General features: G+C 44.9%; 1 protein-coding gene across 1 annotated transcript in view; it reads right to left on the bottom strand.

Annotated features, from left to right (window-relative positions):
* The window catches only part of PRIMA1 (proline rich membrane anchor 1), a 71,858-nt gene that overhangs the window by 35,796 nt on the left and 15,158 nt on the right, over positions 1–20,904 (bottom strand). The window contains exons 2-3 of the mRNA XM_083167565.1: positions 20,746–20,866; positions 17,739–17,886 (exon numbers count right to left, since the gene is read on the bottom strand). Of these exons, the coding sequence (XP_083023691.1) occupies positions 17,739–17,886; positions 20,746–20,835 (238 nt within the window). The 5' untranslated portion in view covers positions 20,836–20,866. The remainder of the gene's footprint in view (positions 1–17,738; positions 17,887–20,745; positions 20,867–20,904) is intronic.

Genomic DNA, 20,904 nt, shown 5'->3' with positions numbered 1-20,904 from the left:
ACACGCTAGCCGGCGGCGGGCGCGGACGGGTGAGTACTGTACCCGCCGCGCTCCGTCGCGGCTACGTGTGACACCCTCTTTATCTGAAAAAACATTTTCCTGGGTAAATGTGAGATGGGAAGCAATAAGAATAGAGACTCCTCTTTTTTTGTGAGTGGAATCACATGCATGAAATGTGAGGGGGTAAAGTCTGGACTTCAGCTCAGGGTGGGATGATTTTTTAAAATGCGTCTCTTGGAGGAAGACCAAGTCACTCCTGGCATTTTTTAGTGTAAGGAATAGTTTAGTACGTTTGAAAGGGCTATTCAGGCCCTTTACATTGTGGGAATATATTCTAAACGGCATGATGGTGGAAGGAAGAACTATCTGATTGTGCCCATGACGTGCTTCTACTAACTAATGTGGGTGGTATGTACCTGTCAATCAAGGGGAGAGGGCAGGGGCAGGGGATGCAGGGAGTTACTGGGAGTGATGGAAGAAGGTGAGGGGGTAGGAGACCAGATGAAACATTCTCTGGTCCTTTGTGCCGGCCATTGGGGGGAAGGGGACGGTCGAGAGATGACCAGGGCCGGGCAGGGGCAGAAAGCCCCAACGTGGGGTCGTGGCCTGGGGAGTTCTGTGTCATGATGACTTCAAGAGTCACTAAGCAATAAAACTGGCCCGGAGTCTAGGGCAGTAACTAGAAAGATAGAGTGGGAGACAGATCTTACATGGAAGTGCAAAACAATACAGAGTGCACAACAATAATCAGTCATAATAACTAGGTTAAGAACAAATAGAAACAGTAGAAACCCTAAGATACAATGTCTAGAGACACGTTTGGTTTAACTTATGTATCTGAAAACCTACTAACAATGTTAATTCTAACCAACTAACCAAATGAACTAACCAGCTAGCTGACGAGAGAGGAAAAAATAAAAAGAAACATTGAAAACCTGGAGGGTTCCACGTCCGTGTACTCCAGAAATAGATGTTCTAACAATACCGCCGTGAGGTTCATCCTCAGGGAGGGTGGTCAGTTGAGGCAGATTTCTTGGCGGTCGGAGTCTGAGTCCAATCACGGTGAAGGTGCCTTCTGGGAGTGGTTGTGGGGATTGCTGTTGGCGTGGATTGTGCAGTCTGAGCAGCATCAGCAGAAGAGGACGTTGCATTAAGGCCCAAGGTAGTCAAGATCTTCTGGGCTTCGTCTAAGGTCTTGGCAGAGAGGAATTTATTTTGGTGCCATATGAGGATACGGAAAGGGAAACCCCATCTATATCTGATGTTCTTATCTCGGAGAATAGTAGTGATGGGTTTAAACTCTTTACGCTTCGTCAGGGTGGCAGGTGCAATATCTTGATAGATTTGTAAGTGATGTCCCTGAAAAGACACTTTGGGGATTTTACGTACTTCTCTGACGATATCTTCCTTGGCCTGAAAGTAGTGGCAGCGGAGGATGACATCTCTTGGCATAGAAGGGTCCATGGATCTGGGTCGAAGCGCTCTATGCGCTCTATCTAAGAGAAGGTGATCCTCCGGTGTTGTTGGGGAGAGGTGAGAGAATAATTTCTTGATATAGTCATCTAGGGCATGGGCCTCTACCTCTTCTGGGATGCCTCTTATTCGTAAGTTGTTACGTCTTGCCCTGTTTTCCTGGTCCTCTTGTCGGTCTTGTAGATCCAGTAGTTCTTGTTTTAAATTTTGCAGGTCGGCAGACAAATCATTTTGGAAGGTGGCAATATCATCTACTTTGGATTCTAGATGGTCCGTTCTGTTGCCGATTTCGTTGATATCAGACTTAAGGGAGTTAATTGCCTCTCTGACTTCGGTTTGGACTGCTTGTACAGAGCGACGGGTCTCCTGTACTTCTCGAAGTAGAGAGCGGAGGTCACCCCTGGTCAGGGGGGCGTTGTCAGATTCATCCGAATCAGAATGTTCCTGGGATGCGCTCAGAACTTTTTTTTGCGACTTGTCTGCCGTAAATGCATATCTACTTAGTGTCTGAGAGGGCTCCACGTTGTCGTGTTTACGCTGGCCCTTAGGCATGACGAAAAGGCCAAAAGGTGTTCTACAGGAGCAGAGGGGTCTGACCAAGACTAATGTTTCAGTTGGAGGGGGTCCTCTTTCTCCCAATCAGAGATATATTTAGCAAGACTCCGGGACAGGCATAGGCCTAGGCTGCCATGGTTCCTGTATCGTGCATAATATCGAGTTTCAAAGTGGCACTTTTACAGGGGGTCAGGTGGTTGTGTACTTGCTGTGGGGCAGGATATGTCTCGCTGCGACGTGCAGAGGGGGGACAGGTACTCCCACTGCTCCAAGCTTCCCCCAAAGGTCTCGAGCGGGTCCTAGAGACTCCAGACCCCAATAGCCGTGTGGCTGGGCAAGGGCTGTGTGTAATACCCAGGTACCTGGTGGTGTGTTGCGCTTTTGGGGTTTATTCAGGGAGGGGGGCTAGGCCGCAACCCGCAGGATCGCCCGGAGGCTCTCCCCGGCTCCGCGGCACAGGTCAGGCTGCTGGGGAGGGGATGGGGAAAAGGATTATAGGGGGGATGAGGCAGTAGGGAGTTTAGGATGGGCAGATGGAGGGGGATATATTCTCTTTTAGTGAAGAGCCCTCAGAGATGCGTCCTCATGGGATGCCGACCAGGTCATGCCCCCCAAAGTGTCTGTTTTTTATAATCGGCCAATCAGCTCCTATCTGTGAAGTTACAGGCTTGGTTTGGAAAATGACAGCTAGGAGCTGATTGGTTGCTGATAAAAACCAGACACTTTATCACTTCACAGAGCTTAATAAATCTACCCCTCAGACTGACATCTGCGGCCTGCAATAGGTCCCACCCCTAGGCCCGTGCCTCAATGACAAATCCGGCCCTGTGTATATATATTTATCAAGGAGCACAAACCATACACTCACTAATTGTCAAGGCTGGCCACACCCCCTATGTAGACTGGCCACACCCCCTCTAGAGGCCGGCGAAATCTGCAAACATGGGCCCTTACCATTGACTCTCCGTGATGGACTCTCCCTGATAATATCTGTACTTTAGAATAAATAAGCTTTTCCTACACGCTACACTTGAACCCAAGAGCCCGGCCAGCCAGATTTTATCACACAGACTTTCCAGCCACGGCTGAGATAAGGCTGCTTACGGCACCAGGGAGAAGCTGTGTGACCTCGCGGCCAGATAAACAGATTAATGACATATTGGAGGCTTCCTGCATTAAAGAACATATCGATCGTTTGTGCTCTTGGCAAAGAGAAATTTGATCATAAATTATCTTTCAGAAAACAAATGATTTCATTTCACTAAATAAAATCCTAATAAATGGCAGATCTACAATGTATGGTCCCTGCAGATAGATGTACCCAATATAAGCTGTTTAATTAGGAAAAATACACAGTATGATCTCCAGAAGTTAGAGGGCTTTCACATTCAGGGGTAGATGTAGGAAGTGGTGATAAGGGATGAGAAGTGAGCCAGAGGAGGAGTGGCCCATGGCAACCAATCAGATGCTCTGTATGTTATTTTATGCAAATTATAGATGCTACTTCAATGCTGATTGGTTGCCATGAGCCACTTCTCCTCTGGCTCACTTCTCCTCCCTTATCACTGCCTCACACATCTACCCCACAGTTGTCTATGGCCATGCACATGTCAGGGATATATACGGATGATTGACGGTGGTGATAACAGCAGTCAAAAAAGAGACAATAGCATCCCTAAGGAGGGAATCCTTACTTTACACCCGCACCTAACCCTCCATGCTATTGACGGACCCTAACCTCCATACCCTGCTGCCAAACCCCCCTATCTCGCAGCTCAACCCTTGCCTCCACTTCTAAGTTCCCAACCCTCCATCCCCGCAGCCTAAACTTAACCCCACCTCCTTTGCAAACTAACCCTATGTCCCCCCTCCCCCCGTGCCTAAACCTACCCCCCCCCCCCAACTCTAACCTGCACCACATGCTTACGTTCGGCATCCCAGCAGTCGGGATTCTGGCACTGGCATACTCGTTGATGTTGGGATTCCGGCACTGGTCTCCAGACAGTATTAGAGATCCCGGCGTCGGTATTGTGAACGCCGACATCCCCACCGCTGCCCTTCTCTTGCATATCAACTGTAGCCTGCGGGATCATGGGTATAACTGAATAGCTACTGCAGATGGATTAGCCCTCGGTAATTAACAGCGGGTAATTAAATCTGTCCTTTTGCCTGATTTATGATGGGGGTCACAGGGCGGGCCGGAGGTGTGGTGGCTGGGATGGGCGTCGCCCATGGGAACACACAGCATTTCATGGGCATCCCCATGTAAATTCTGTGCGTTTCCATGGCGATGCGGGCAGGCCAATGCGTGCCGGGGACAAGTGGTTGACGTCACATGACGCCAGCCGGCCCCCCTGTCTTTGTCCCAGTACATGCAAATAAAAGTCTCCACTGACTTTAATTTGCGAGCCCACAAGAAAACAATCGATGGTCAGCAAACATCGAATGATTTCTCCTGCAGTGGGCACATAGAAGCGGCTTTTCGGTGGGGCGGGTGCTGGCACTCGGTAAGTCCCAAGTCCTCCAGAATCAGGACCTTTATCCGCAGAATTTTTACTTTTTGCTGCTTCTCACATTGAAATATCCACAAGGTCATTGTGTAGTTTATTGCACTTGGGATTAATACACCTAATCAATACTTTTGCCTCCATGCGCCGTGTATGCAGCAGATAAAACATCCAATTCTCCTTTGTAATGAAGCACAGACATTGCCTGCAGATATGAGATAAGTGTCCTCATTGGCTGAGTTATCTACGAGGTGATCTATCATTGTCAAATACCTGTTATCTGATATTAGAATGCATGACCGGGTCATGTGATACAGAACTTCTACGCGTCGTAGGAGGGATCGTGAAAGTTCTAGCAGCCTGGAAAATTCCTACAACTATCCTAAATATAATAATGACAGTGGTGACTTGCCCTTGGCACAGCAATCTCCAAAACGATGGCATGATCTCAGGATATATGTTTGGAAATATTCGTTTACTGAAAGGATAGTGAACAATACAATGGTTTTGGGAGCGGAGCCATGCTGCTGACATCGGTAGCGGCATCCACCGATTGCGTTGCATAAATAGACTACGGGCCAGGAATAGGGGAACCACCACAGCACTGAGGTCATGGGTTCGATTCCCACCATGGCCCCAACTGTGCAGAGTTTGTATATTCTCCCCTTGCTTGCATGGGTTTCCTCCGGGTACTCCGGTTTCCTCCCATTCTCCAAAATAGACTGGTAGGTTAACTGGCTCTTCAAGAAATTAACCCTAGAATGAATGTGTGTGCGTGTACATGTGGTAGGGACTATAGATTGTAAACTCCGCTGCGGCAAGGACTAATGTGAATGCTCAAATATTCTCTGTATAGCGCTGCGGTATATGTGTGCGCTACACAAATAACTGGTAATAAATTTCCAACCCCTGTGAGCACCTGTATGTTTCCTATTTCTGTATTTAAAGTCTGCAATGTCTACAGTTGTCACTATCAACAGCCTCAGAAGAGAAGCTAGGAGAACCCAACATCTGCTGTCATTACAGAACCGTCTCTCCAGAACTATCCGATAAACTCACACATTTGTCAGAAGCCAGAGACCCGTTTCTTAGACCATCCAGTGACGGCAATGACACGTTATACCCACAATGGATAAGAGCTAAGGTGACACATGACTAGGCAAATCTCACCAATAGGCAACCACTTTTGCCCAGGTAGCCCTAAGTATGCAGCAACCCACGGATCACAGAAAACGACGATGCGCGCTCCGTAACAGGATTCTTCTTGATAAATGCAGATTCACGTATGAAAAAAAAGCAACAGATGACACGGGCTGAACAGATAATCAGCGTTCTCTCCTTCCCCACAATTACCAATTATTATAAAAGATTAAATGTAGCACAATTTAATAATGCGAGCCCTGCAACATTTAATGAGCTTTAGGACTGCACAGGCCAGCAGATAGAATTAATGACAGCTTTACCATAATCAAGTTTACTTTGTCACAGCTCAGGCACAGTATTTATATCAGAGGCTGGGTCTATTCTATTAGGAAAATGGGCCAAGCGCAGCATCGTTACTGCGTGTATTTATAGCCCGGCTTAAAACTATTTCCACTTTATTAAATAAACCGTCTAACGAGATGATCATGCATCAGCTGGGTAAACAACTGCACATCTGATGGAGACTGCCACCCACCCTGGTCTGGGGGGTAGCAGAATAAAGCTGGATGCACACTAATATATATATCTACAGATATAGCTATAGACGGATCATGTAGCCTGTTCTCCATTCACACTCCCTGATCCGTTGGAACTGACATCACAAGTGGGAGCATTTGCATGTGCCCGCCCTCTAAACTGCCAATCACCGATGGCTCCAGGTGCGGCTGTTATTGGTGGTCAGCGGATCATCTGCACACACAGCACAATGGCCCTTATTCTAGTTGACTCGGACGGATGCATATTTTCGGATAGGAACCGAGTGTTCTTAGCCCCGCCTTTCATACGGATCGCTCACACCGTCCGAACGGTAAGACGCCGAGCAATCGGACCGTGAGTGGATGTTTCGTGTGAACACCTCCTTCATCTCAGGGAATCTCCCCCATCCTCCGATGGTCGCTGACCATCGAATGATGGACCGAGCGGTCAGGCAGCACCGAGTGCTCCAGACCACTCAGACATTTTTCCGTATGAAAGCAGGGATATGGGCGCGCAACTGACATCCGGCTATGTCATATGTCCGCCCCCCACATGTGCGTCACGGCCGCATTACCATACGTACGCCCAGCGTTTTCATGGGAACGCCCATGAAACGCGGGGCGTACGCATATGGTAATGAGCCCAAACAGCCCTCCACGCCCCTCTCCACCCCCTGCTCGGACGGTTCTGACCGATCATGTTCTGCACAGAACTCACTTCGTGTTCGGACGTGCGACGCGTTCGCACATGCGCAGATACGCCTCTGCACATGCGCAAATATCAAACATCGGCCGTCCGACCGCGCAATGAGCCGTCCGACTCAATCAGAATAAGGGCCTATGTGCTAATATACTGTATCTCTAGATATATATCGGCCATAAGCTGTGTTGCACAGCTGGTGAAGCACTGTGTGCTGAGCAATCTGTGCTGAGCGATCTGAGTAATTCAGTGTCGCTCAGCCAGATGACCCGGCGTACCCTTTAACACTGCCCTCTACCCATGTCCTGCCCATGTTCTACCCTGGTCAGGACCTGGGTAGAAGTCCCAAGTAAAAGAACACGGGTTAACCCCTTTTACTCCGGTAAGAGGTATAAGTCATACCGTATACTGTGATTTAACAGGGTATTGGGGCCTCCTCTCTTCACACAAGGCACAAGAAGATGTTGTGGAAAGGTTCATATACATTGTGCATTATTTGGGCGTACAGAGTGTTTAGAGGTGTGCGCATATGGAGGGGTTTACAGGCTGCAACAAGATTTCCATGGGGGGAGGAAGGCCTTCCTCAGTGCTCATCTAGGCTGACGCATGAGGGCAGGGGTGGGCAATTATTTCAGCTGGGGGGGCCACATAATACTTCCAGCAGATATTTGAGGGTCGCACTCCAGAAATAGGGGGTGTGGTCACTCAAAAGGGGGTTTGTCTTTGAATGTATTGTAGCACACCACATAGCCCTTTTACACATCATGCAACACAATAGTAGGCCCCTTATACTTGCCCCTTATATTAGTAATTTAATAAACACACATATGCCCCTCCTTTGTTTTTCCACGCACCTGCCCCTCCTTAGTTATTTCAAACACCTGCCTCCTCTAGTAGTTCCAAACACCATAATAATTCCACACACTTAGTAGTTCCAAACACTGATCATCCTTTGATAAAGCTGTTTAACACGGCGAAACGCGTCAGTGGTTCTTACCTCACAGTGTTCCTGAACAGAAACTCCATCTTATTCCACTTTTACCTGGACTGATCTGGACCAGCCCCAGAAGTATCCAGCACCAGCTTTTGCACCCCAGCTGTGGGAGTCCACCATCAGCTGCAAACTCCACCGCCAAGCTATCCTCAATGGTGGACTGGATTCCAATTGGACCAGCTTAATACACCCAACAGGAGGCGAACAGGAGTGCGAGACTGCTAACTCATTTATGGCGGACGGCAATAACAAATATATCCATTTAACCAACAATACTAGGGGCCTAATAGAAATGGACAGTACCTTTATCACCTTTACCAGGAACTGTGTGGGATCTTAGCCTAATGCATGCATTGCAGTGTTATATAAACATCATTGGTCAAAAGCTATATGAGTTTTAATAAAATGTATTTTTAATTTAATGTAAAATCAGTCCAATTGTTCTTAGGGGTATTCCCTGTAATTAATACAAGCGCTGCTATTCTCTTTTTCTCTCACCATGTAATGGCGCTGACTGCAGTCCCACCAACTATGAGAGTCTTTTGCGTATGCGTCGGGACACTCATGGCGCCTGTACGCACAGGCTGATCACGGGCGGCGGCAGCTTCACAGGACAGCGCCACATGTGCGCACACACACAGGAGCGCCTAGCCCGAGCCGCCTGCCCCCTGCAGGTCACGACTATACCTGCATTAGGTACTTGTGTATTTTGGCGGCGCCCATCGCATCGCATACCATAACGCATGCGATGGTATGCGATGCGACGCAATATCGTACGATAGTGCACGATGGCATACAATTTTGAAATTGTATGCCATTGTACATGGCATACAATGCCACATAGTTACATAGTAGGTAAGGCTGAAAAAAGACTTGCGTCCATCTAGTTCAACCTGGTATAGATATACATTGCTGATTTGGTAGGTTCTGGTATTTTACAGACAAATTATATTTCTTATTTGTACCCATGGATGTTTTTCTCCAGTAAATGTTTTTCCAACTTTGCCTTGAATGCATTTAATGAGCCAGCCGTTACCACCTCTCTGGGAAGAGAGTTCCAGAGTTTGACTGTTCTGACCGTAAAGAAATAATTTCTACTAGCTGAATGAAATCTTTTTTCTTCTAATCTATACTCATGCCCTCGCGTCCTAGATTCCTTTCTAGTAGAAAATAGGGTGTGTGACAGTTCCTTATATTGGCCCTTGATATACTAGTACATGTTGAGCATGTCCCCCCTTAAACGTCTCTTTTTTAATGTAAATAGTCCCAAATTGCTTAATCTCTCCCCGTAGCTTAAATTCTCCATTCCCCTAATAAGCTTTGTTGCTCGCCTTTGGACTTTTTCTAATTCTATGATGTCCTTTTTATAGTGTGGGGCCCAGAACTGTACTCCGTACTCTAGGTGAGGTCTCACCAATGCTTTATATAGTGGCATAATTACCCTTGAGTCCCTAGTTTCCATTCCCCTCTTAATACATGCCAGAATTTTGTTGGCCTTTTTTGTAGCTACATTACAATGGGCACTACATTCTAGTTTGCTGTCTATTTGGACTCCTAGATCCTTTTCAAGTATGGAATTACCCAGTTCCTCTCCGCTAAGGTTGTAACTTGCACACTGGTTGTGTCTCCCAAGGTGCATAACCTTACATTTATCTACATTGAACCTCATCTTCCATTTTTTTGCCCACTCATCTAGAATTGCAAGATCATTTTGAAGCATGGTGACATCTTCTGGTGATTTGATGACTTTGCTAAGTTTTGTATCGTCCGCAAAGATGGATACATTGCTGAGTAACCCTATCCCAATATCGTTAATAAAAATGTTAAACAAAATGGGCCCCAAAACCGAACCCTGGGGCACTCCACTTAGTACCGGTATCACGCTTCGGGCTCGGTGGCTCGCTGCGCTCGCCACACTTTCTATTCTCAACTCCACGCCGACGTGGATAGTGGGGGTATGAAAAGGTCGTAGGACGCGTACCGCCGCCCCACGCGGGCTCGCTGCGCTCGCCACGCTTCGGGTTCACGTTTATAGTGGGGGGGTGGCGTGGGGGTGCATTTAACATTGTAAGCACCCATTGGGTGCTTATACGATTTTTGATCGTATAGGGGGTCAAAATCGTGTTGCATCGCATCGCATGTTATCAGGGACATGGCATGCGATGCAATGCAATCCGTTCATCGTACTACGGACATCGGGGGCGCCGCCAAAATACACAAGTACCCTGCATTACGTACACTCGAGTCTACACAGCGCTGCTGCGTCTTCCACTGGGCTTCCAAACTGCTCAGGAGGTGGCTAAAGGGGCGTCCAGTCAGGGCACTGTCGGGAGAGGCAGTTGAGGCTTGAGGCCAGCGGGCCAGTCCAGATCGGCCGCCAGGCCGCATCCAGCGGGCGGGCCGTAGTTTGCCCACCCCTGTATTAGGGGGTAATATAATAGAAGGCAGAATCAATTTACCTTTGCACTGCGACCTTTCCAAAGCACTTCCTGAGTAAAAATGAGCCAATAAAATGTTGGGGAAATGATGCATACAAGACAACACGGTTTACCCCTACGTAGGTGGGACGATCAGTTGCAATTTGAAATAATAAGTTCTGTCAGAGTACAAAAACATTTGAGCTCTATAAAATGTTCTTTCATCCGGGAACATCTTGTATCTGACTATAATTCTGTGCTACAAATTATCCGCCCCTTAAAATGTGTTATGTGTGAACCATGACCAATATGAGTTTTTCTGGGGCGGCAGAATTTTGGGAGATTTAATAACTTGCTCCCAGCCACTGCGAGTGGAACATTCATTTGTAAAAAAAAAAAAAAATAGAACCATTTGTTACAATAATTGGGGCCCTATCTGAAAGCTTTCCCAAAGATATTTGGCTTTGTTCTTGCTATTTCTATAGCAGTGAGGGATCTAGTGCAAGCTGATAACCCCACAGCTCACAGGAATACTTGAAAGAAGGTAATATTTCAAGCACTTTCATGACACAAGGGAGGCCGAACTGGCTTACTGCCTCTAATCTCAATTTACAGGCTTCTGGCAACTACAGAAAAAATAATAATACCATTTGGAAATGTTTTACACTAGGTATGTCAGGGATTTTAGTTTTCCCCTCCAATAAAATGTAAAGGACCTTTAACGCTTAAAAAATGAGCTTCTAATCATATTTAGTAGGTATCTACGTAAATGTTTGAGGGATTTATGAAAACCACAGTTATTATATGTATATACATACTAGTAACCCCGCTCAAAGCAAATGTTCCGAAAGCTAGTCTGCTACCTTGTGATTGCCTCTGTGTTTGTGCATGTGTGAGAGAGAAAGATATGTAGTTTCACTCGCTGCCAACAGATGGCAGTGTTTTGGAGAAACTAGACATATATATATATATAGATGATAACGCACTCGTCCCCATGTTATAGTGTATAAAGCTCTCTGGTGCGAGCTTTAGGCACAAAGTCCCAAATACCGAACAGGATAGAAGCGGCACTCGTCAAATTTCTTTGAATAAAGAGTCAATTTGATCACAAACAATAGTGTTACCAGCGCCCCAATCTTAAATCTTTTGATATGCAAGATCCTTTCATAATTAAGAAGTTTTTTTTTTTAAACAGTAGTAAAATGCACTTCTGATAGCTCCTTGTCGTTGCAGTGATTCTTTCTTACTGACAGTCATTAATATTCATAGATGTAACAAACGCAATGCGTTTAGTTTTGAAAGAGACTTCATCAGTCCTATGGAAATTAATTACCCCTGATGAAGTCTCTTTCGAGATGAAACGCGTTGGATTTGTTACATCTGATCTATGAATATTAATGACTGTCATTAAGAAAGAATCACTCCAAGGAAATGTCATAAGTGCATTTTACTATTGTATTTTTAAATAAATGTTTTAAAACTTCTTAATTTTGAAAGGTTGAAAGAATTAGTTCTCTCTCTCTCTCTCTCTCTCTCTCTATATATATATATATATATATATATATATAGCTAACTACTCCTCACCTCTATGAAGTGAAGTACCGGTTTCTCGCTACGCTCGCCACAGGTTCTTTTCTCCCTCTATGAGGTTCGTTGACCCCCACAAGGGAGAATAGCCCCTGTGAGTCGGGATCCCCCCTCTCAGAGCACCGGCAGTCAGGATCCCGACGTCGGGATACTGACTGCCGGGATCCCCCGTCGGACCGGCATCCGGCACCCGGAATGGTCATCATGACTTTTTAGCATTTATTTAACTTTTTCATATTTTGCAATCTGTATGTTGGGAACAGTTGGATTGAAGCATGGCAAGGGAAGCCATGTGAGGGGACGCAATACACTATTTGGGGGTCACGTAATTAGGTGTCGACAATGGAACCAAAACAATGTATAAAAACTCATGTTGAACTTTTTATGCATTGAACTTTTCTGTGCCAACATTTTAATTGTGTCAACCTTGCGCATGTCAACCTTTGTTGTCAATATAGTAATTTTCGACATAATATACCACAGGTAACTATTGTGTATAGTCTACAAAACTAAAGCCCCAAATACAACAGGCGACCCTGGCCGATATAGTTAATATTATTGGCCGCAGGTGGGCAATATTGCGTATACACACTGAATGATATTGGTAAACGATATCGTTTAGTGACATCATCGGGACCCGCTGAACATGCGGTCATTTGGCTATATAGCATATGGCTGGGCAGAACGATACAGTGAGAAGATGTCATTGGCTGGGCTGACCACTACAGTGAGAAGATGTCATTGGCTGAGCTGACCGCTACAGTGAGAAGATGTCTTTGGTTGGGCTGATCCTTACAGTGAGATGTCATTGGCTGGGCTGACCGCTACAGTGAGAAGATGTCATTGACTGGGCTGACCAGGATCACAGACTATCTCAATGCTGACCTATAATCACAGACATTCCCAAGGCTCTACCCAGGATCATAGACTAACCATCCCCAGACACACCTAGCATCAATAGCATCAGAGACTATGCCTAGCATAATCCCGCTTCACAGACCATTCTCACAGTGACCCAGCATCACAGAACATCCTTGGGCTGATCCTGGATCACAGAACATCACCATGCTGGCCCTGTAATGTACTGCTCCTAATGATCAGCAAAATATATACCGCAGACTGATCCTTCAATTCAATTAACCAAAGCTTACCAATGCAGCTTCCAGTGGTAAATGCAGGATTTTTAGAGGGGGGTTTCCAAATGTAATCCTAAATCTCCCACTCTGCAGCACATTGGAGTAAGTACGAGAGTCTGAGGGACTGGTAAAAGCCCTGAAAGTTGGTCTTGTAATACATTGGATACTGTATGGAATACAGTACTAATATTTAACAGTACATCTGGTTCAGGCTGTTTCAAACTTTTAAATAATTGGTCAGGAAAAGGTTAAACATAATAAATATATAAATACACAAACATTATAGAACCAGTACTGCACTCTCTAAGCTCACAATCTCCCAATTCATGGTAAGGCTCCTGTCTCTTCCTCCTGGCTGCTGCTCTCTGGTCCACTGCAATGTTTGAGGGCTCAGATCCACACATACAGTAAATGTGGTAGAAGATAGTACACCGGGCATGTGCAGCAGCTCTGCTCTGTCCCTTACACTGCATGATGTGGTAGCAGCTCTATTGATCATATTATATACCAGTCCTATTGTTGTCATCATTTAAGGCACTTGCCGAGAGGATTATGTGCAACCAGAACCCCCCCCCCCCCCCCCGCATTTGCCTACCTATGGCTTCAGCTTAACAATCAACATCTCAGGGCTCCAGACAGAGCAGAAGAGGTTCAGAGAATGTACTAACCTCACGGTATAGGGGCCCGTTTATCAATGAGTTTTATCGTACAGTATGCAACAGGTTTTAACCACTTGCCTGGCATGGATGGATTGTTTGCAACCACACCAGGCTGTATATTATCTGATGCAACTAGTCAAATGCACAGCGTGGACGGCTATTGGAAGAGAACCGTCTTACCACTGCCTCCCTGCACCCTCCCTCAGTGCCTGCTGTGCTGCCGATCACTGCTTATTGGCCAGCACGGCAACACCCCCACCCAGCGGCTTCAAACCACTAGTGTGTACCTGATGGCTGCTCATATGCGGTACGCGTCCTCCCGACCTGTTCATACCCCCACTATCCACGTCGGTGTAGCCCCTTTGAGCCAGAAGCGGAATACACGTCAAGTAATCCGTGTCCGCTTGCCACGCTTTGGGCTCGTTTTCCGCATGCACTCGCCACGCTTTATAAATTCAACTCCACGCCGCCATGGATAGTGGGGGTAAGAACAGGTCGGGAGTATGCGTACCGCATCCACTCATAGGGCTCGCAGCGCTAGCCTTGCTTCGGGCTGATGTGGATAGTGGGGGGGTGCTAAATCGCATTGCGGATCGAATCGTATGCAAATCACATGCAATATTTGGATGCGATTTGCATACGATGCAAATGACTACTACACACCGGTACAAATTACTAACACACACTGGTAGGAACTACTATTACACACTGGTAGGAATGACTATTACACACTGGTAGGAATGACTATTACACACCAGTAGGAATGACTATTACACACCGGTAGGAATGACTATTACACACCGGTAGGAATGACTATTACACACCAGTAGGAATTACTATTACACACTGGTAGGAATGACTATTACACACCGGTAGGAATTACTAACACACACTGGTAGGAACTACTATTACACACTGGTAGGAATGACTATTACACACTGGTAGGAATGACTATTACACACCGGTAGGAATGACTATTACACACCAGTAGGAATTACTATTACACACTGGTAGGAATGACTATTACACACCGGTAGGAATGACTATTACACACCAGTAGGAATGACTATTACACACTGGTAGGAATGACTATTACACACTGGTAGGAATGACTATTACACACCGGTAAAAATTACTAACACACACTGGTAGGAACTACTATTACACACTGGTAGGAATGACTATTACACACTGGTAGTAATGACTATTACACACTGGTAGGAATGACTATTACACACCGGTAGGAATGACTATTACACACCGGTAGGAATTACTAACACACACTGGTAGGAATTACTATTACACACCGGTAGGAATGACTATCACACACCAGTAGGAATTACTATTACACACCGGTAGGAATGACTATTACACACCAGTAGGAATTACTATTACACATCAATAGGAATTACTATTAAACAATGGTGGGAATTACTATTACACACCAGTACAATAGGAATTACTATTACACAATGGTGGGAATGATTATTATACAATGGTAGGAATGACTATTACACACCAGTAGGAGTTACTATTATACACCGGTAGGAATTACTATTACACAATGGTAGGAATGACTATTATATAATGGTAGGATTTACTGTTACACACCAATTGGAATTACTATTACACAATGGTAGGAATTACTATTACACAATGGTAGGAATTACTATTACACAATGGTGGGAATGAATATTACACACCAGTAGGATTTACTATTACACACCGGTAGGAATCACTGTTACACAATGGTAGGAATGACTATTATACAATGGTAGGAATGACTATTATACAATGGTAGGAATGACTATTACACACCGGTAGGCACACACTGGTAGGAAATACTATTACACACCAGTAGGAATTATATACACACCGGTAGGAATTACTATTACACACCAGTAGGAATTACTAATACACACCGGTAGGAATTACTATTACACACCAATAGGAATTACTATTACACAATGGTGGGAATTACTATTACACACCAGTACAATAGGAATTACTATTACAATTACTATTACACACCGGTAGGAATTACTATTACACACCGGTAGGAATTACTATTACACACCAGTAGGAATTACTATTACACATCAATAGGAATTACTATTAAACAATGGTGGGAATTACTATTACACACCAGTACAATAGGAATTACTATTACACAATGGTGGGAATGATTATTATACAATGGTAGGAATGACTATTACACACCAGTAGGAGTTACTATTATACACCGGTAGGAATTACTATTACACAATGGTAGGAATGACTATAATATAATGGTAGGATTTACTGTTACACACCAATAGGAATTACTATTACACAATGGTAGGAATTACTATTACACAATGGTAGGAATTACTATTACACAATGGTGGGAATTAATATTACACACCAGTAGGATTTACTATTACACACCGGTAGGAATCACTGTTACACAATGGTAGGAATGACTATTATACAATGGTAGGAATTACTATTACACACCAATAGGAATTACTATTACACAATGGTAGGAATGACTATTATACAATGGTAGGAATGACTATTACACACCGGTAGGCACACACTGGTAGGAATTACTATTACACACCAGTAGGAATTATATACACACCGGTAGGAATTACTATTACACACCAGTAGGAATTACTAATACACACCGGTAGGAATTACTATTACACACCAATAGGAATTACTATTACACATCAATAGGAATTACTATTAAACAATGGTGGGAATTACTATTACACACCAGTACAATAGGAATTACTATTACACAATGGTGGGAATGATTATTATACAATGGTAGGAATGACTATTACACACCAGTAGGAGTTACTATTATACACCGGTAGAAATTACTATTACACAATGGTAGGAATGACTATTATATAATGGTAGGATTTACTGTTACACACCAATAGGAATTACTATTACACAATGGTAGGAATTACTATTACACAATGGTGGGAATTAATATTACACACCAGTAGGATTTACTATTACACACCGGTAGGAATCACTGTTACACAATGGTAGGAATGACTATTATACAATGGTAGGAATTACTATTACACACCAATAGGAATTACTATTACACAATGGTAGGAATGACTATTATACAATTGTAGGAATGACTATTACACACCGGTAGGCACACACTGGTAGGAATTACTATTACACACCAGTAGGAATTATATACACACCGGTAGGAATTACTATTACACACCAGTAGGAATTACTAATACACACCGGTAGGAATTACTGTTACACACCAATAGGAATTACTATTACACAATGGTGGGAATTACTATTACACACCAGTACAATAGGAATTACTATTCCACAATGGCGCCGTGAAACTACACAAGTACCAGAATGACTATTACACACCGGTAGGAATGACGATTACACACCGGTAGGAATGACGATTACACACCGGTAGGAATGACTATCACACACCGGTAGGAATGACTATTACACACCAGTAGGAATGACTATTACACACCAGTAGGAATGACTATTACACACCAGTAGGAATGACGATTACACACCGGTAGGAATGACTATTACACACCAGTAGGAATGACTATTACACACCGGTAGGAATGACTATTACACACCGGTAGGAATGACTATCACACACCGGTAGGAATGACTATTACACACCAGTAGGAATGACGATTACACACCGGTAGGAATGACTATTACACACCGGTAGGAATGACGATTACACACCGGTAGGAATGACTATCACACACCGGTAGGAATTACTATTACACACCAGTAGGAATGAAGATTACACACCGGTAGGAATGACTATCACACACCGGTAGGAATTACTATTACACACCAGTAGGAATGACTATTACACACCGGTAGGAATGACTATTACACACCGGTAGGAATGACTATTACACACCAGTAGGAATGACGATTACACACCGGTAGGAATGACTATCACACACCGGTAGGAATTACTATTACACACCGGTAGGAATGACAGTGTGCAGGGTACTCACTAGGCACTGGGAGTCTTGGAGGTGGCGGTGGCGGGGGTGGCGGAGGCAGTAACGGTGGAGGTCTGCACTGGCACACTTGCTGGCAACCACCTGGTAGATTTTCCACTGTGGATCTGGAACATGTCTTCTGGAGCTCAGCCTTGGCAATCTATATAAGGGAACCCATAAGTTCATTATTCAGTGTATTTCAGGCACTGCTTGACACATAAACTGAAGCTATTTATAAGAAAGTGACAACTTGCGTGCCACAACGTCCCCGCATACTCCCAGCACTTAGTGATCACCATTTATAAACAGGTATCTGAGCTGACGTCACATGACTTTCCTGAAATCACCTGGGCGGACGGTTACCACCCACAAATGCCAGCCTGTCAATCACCCTGCGTACGGCCAGCGATAAAAAAAAAATGCTGTCTGTGGCTGTGACTTACCCCAGCATCAAGTCGACCTAATTTAGGTTGACATGCATTGGGTCGACCACTGAAGGTCGACAGGCCTTGGCCTGAAAAAGGTCGACATGGCTACGGTTGATAGTGTCGGAACGTCGACACAAGCATTAGGTCGACAATGGGAAGGTTGACAGTCAAAAGGTCGAGTTTTTCACGGTTTTATTTGTCCCAAATGTTGACGCAGTCGACATGGACACCGTCTAAGTGTACCACGTCCCCTCGTAAGGCTCTCCATGTTTCAGGCACACTATTTTATTCTCCCACCACGCCGTAGTGCAGGGCTGGGCAATTGCGGCCCTCCAGATGTTGAGGAACTACACATCCCAGGATGCTTTGCATTAGTTTTGCTATGTGGCCATGCTGAAACTGATGCAAGGCATGCTGGGATGTGTAGTTCCTCAACATCTGGAGGGCCGCAATTGCCCAGCCCTGCCGTAGTGAATGGTAGGGCATGAAATACCACCTGTCTGCACATGTCTGTTAAAAAAAACAACTGTCAACCTAATGCTTGTGTCAACCTGTCGACCTTAGCCATGTGGACCTATTTCATGTGTCAACCTCTAGTGACCCATACCCCATCAAGCGACATGGAACTCTGAAATTATTCCCAGAACGGCTCTAATAATCCAGACGGAATTATACAGAGTCATGTTCTGATTTGCTAATCTTACAAGAAGGCATCTGGCAGGGCATCCTGTGTCTTGTAGTCCCTCAAAAGCAGAGGGTGCCAGGTCACGTAGGATATTCATAGAAATATACACTAGAACTGCCAACGTTGGTATAAATTAATTTGAATTATATAGCTGCAGAACAAGAGTATTTATTGTACCCATTAGAAGTATATAGACAGCAGGCACGGCAGCATTTAATGATAGTGGATTGTCTTAGGTGCTCTGGGAATTAAGCTTTAACGTATATACGGAGCCAATCATTCAGTTATAATTGTCAGTTAGAGATTATACCATTTATGGAGCAGGCATATTAAAAAGGACACTTCGTTATAAATAGCCATATTTCATTGAAGTACATTTAACTCAACAAATAAAGATCAAATGTCGCATGTTAAATATAGACTGTTTATGATTTACGCAGCTAGCGGAACAAAAGTCTGTTTACTGAGGCACAAATAAAACTGTTTGGATAAAAACTTGGCTTAAACTTAAAATTCCAAACTGACCCAGCCACGGAGCCATGTTTGGGGGTGACAGGCGGAAGTGCTTGGGGTGGCAGCTGGTGTAGCTCCCCAATTAAAACTTTGTACTGTGCTGCACACCCCCACCCCTGGATCCGCCACTTTAAAACTATATTTTTTAAACTGAGTTGCAAAAGATTTGGATGACACAGGTTAGGAAAATTCCCTAAAAGTTACATAAACTGGCACTTGTATCACAGATCGGGTACAGATCATAGGATAGACAGTGTCTAGGTTGACAGTTAATAGGTCGACACCAAAAGGTAGACGTGCCTGTGGCCGACATTGACAAAAAGTCGAGATGCGCAAGGTCAACCCAAGAAAAATTTCAACACAAGCAAAATAAAAATAACAATGTCGACATGGAAAATGTCGGTACATGAAAAGCTTGACATGACTTTTTCACATTTTGTGCGTCAATGTCGACACCTGAGCACTGGACCCCCATTTAGTTTAGCGCGTACCCCATGCTTTTGGCCACTTTACTCTTCCCAATCGAAGTCCACATGGGTGTTATAGTGCCCAAAAAAATTGTGAAAAACTCATGTCAATGATTTTCACGGGTCAACCCTTGCCATGCAGCTCTCTTAGTGACATATGTAGACACCGTCGGCCACTGTACTGGGGATACACAATAAGAACGGGTTGGGATAATTTGGTCTACAGCATGATGGTCGACAGCCATTAGGTTGACACCATTAGGTCGACATGGAAAAAGGTTGACATGGGTGTAGATCGACATGAGAAAAGGTCGACATGGTTCTAGGTCGGAAGGTCATTAGTTCGACAGGTCATTAGTTCGACAATGTCTAGGTCGACAGTGAAAAGGTCGACATGGGGTTTTTCACAGTTTTTTTTTACCTGAATTTCAACACAGTCGAGATGGACACAGTTTAGAGTGCACCGCATCCCCTCACAGTGCTCGCTGCGCTCGGCACACTATTTTTTTTCTCCCACCACGCCCTAGTGGAAGGTAGGGCATGAAATACCGCCTGTTGGCACATGTCGGCTCAAAAAATAGTGAAAAACCCCATGTCGAACTAATGACCTGTCGAACTAACGACCTGTCGAACTAATGACCTGTCGACCTAGAACCATGTCAACCTTTTCCTATGTCGACCTCGACCCATGTCAACCTTTTCCCATGTCAACCTAATGGTGTCGACCTAATGACTGTCTACCATCATGCTGTAGACCAAATGACCGCATCCCATAAGCACAGCAGCACTCTGCTATGTAGTCACCACTCTGCCTTTAGTCCCGTCTAGGGTGCAGGAACTTTAAACGTAAATAATGCAAAACACTAATCACCAGCAGCCGGGGTCATTTCTACACAGAAAACGTGTCAGATGAATTTTCCTCTTACCTGGAGGAATCCTGCCAGGGGGAGCGTCAGACAGTGAATCAGGAGCGAGGGAGAGAGGGGACAGCAGTGGAAGAGCCCCCTGTTCTGCATTACTTCTTCAGCGCTGGTCAAACCTGCAGAACTACAGAGGAAGAGACTGATCTGGCAGCAGCGGGGAGC

This window comes from Crinia signifera, chromosome 12, assembly GCF_055691185.1.
Source record: "Crinia signifera chromosome 12, ASM5569118v1, whole genome shotgun sequence".
Taxonomy (NCBI): Eukaryota; Metazoa; Chordata; class Amphibia; order Anura; family Myobatrachidae; genus Crinia; species Crinia signifera.
The sequence above is the reverse complement of the archived record's forward strand: the minus strand, read 5'-3'. Positions and strand labels throughout refer to the sequence as shown.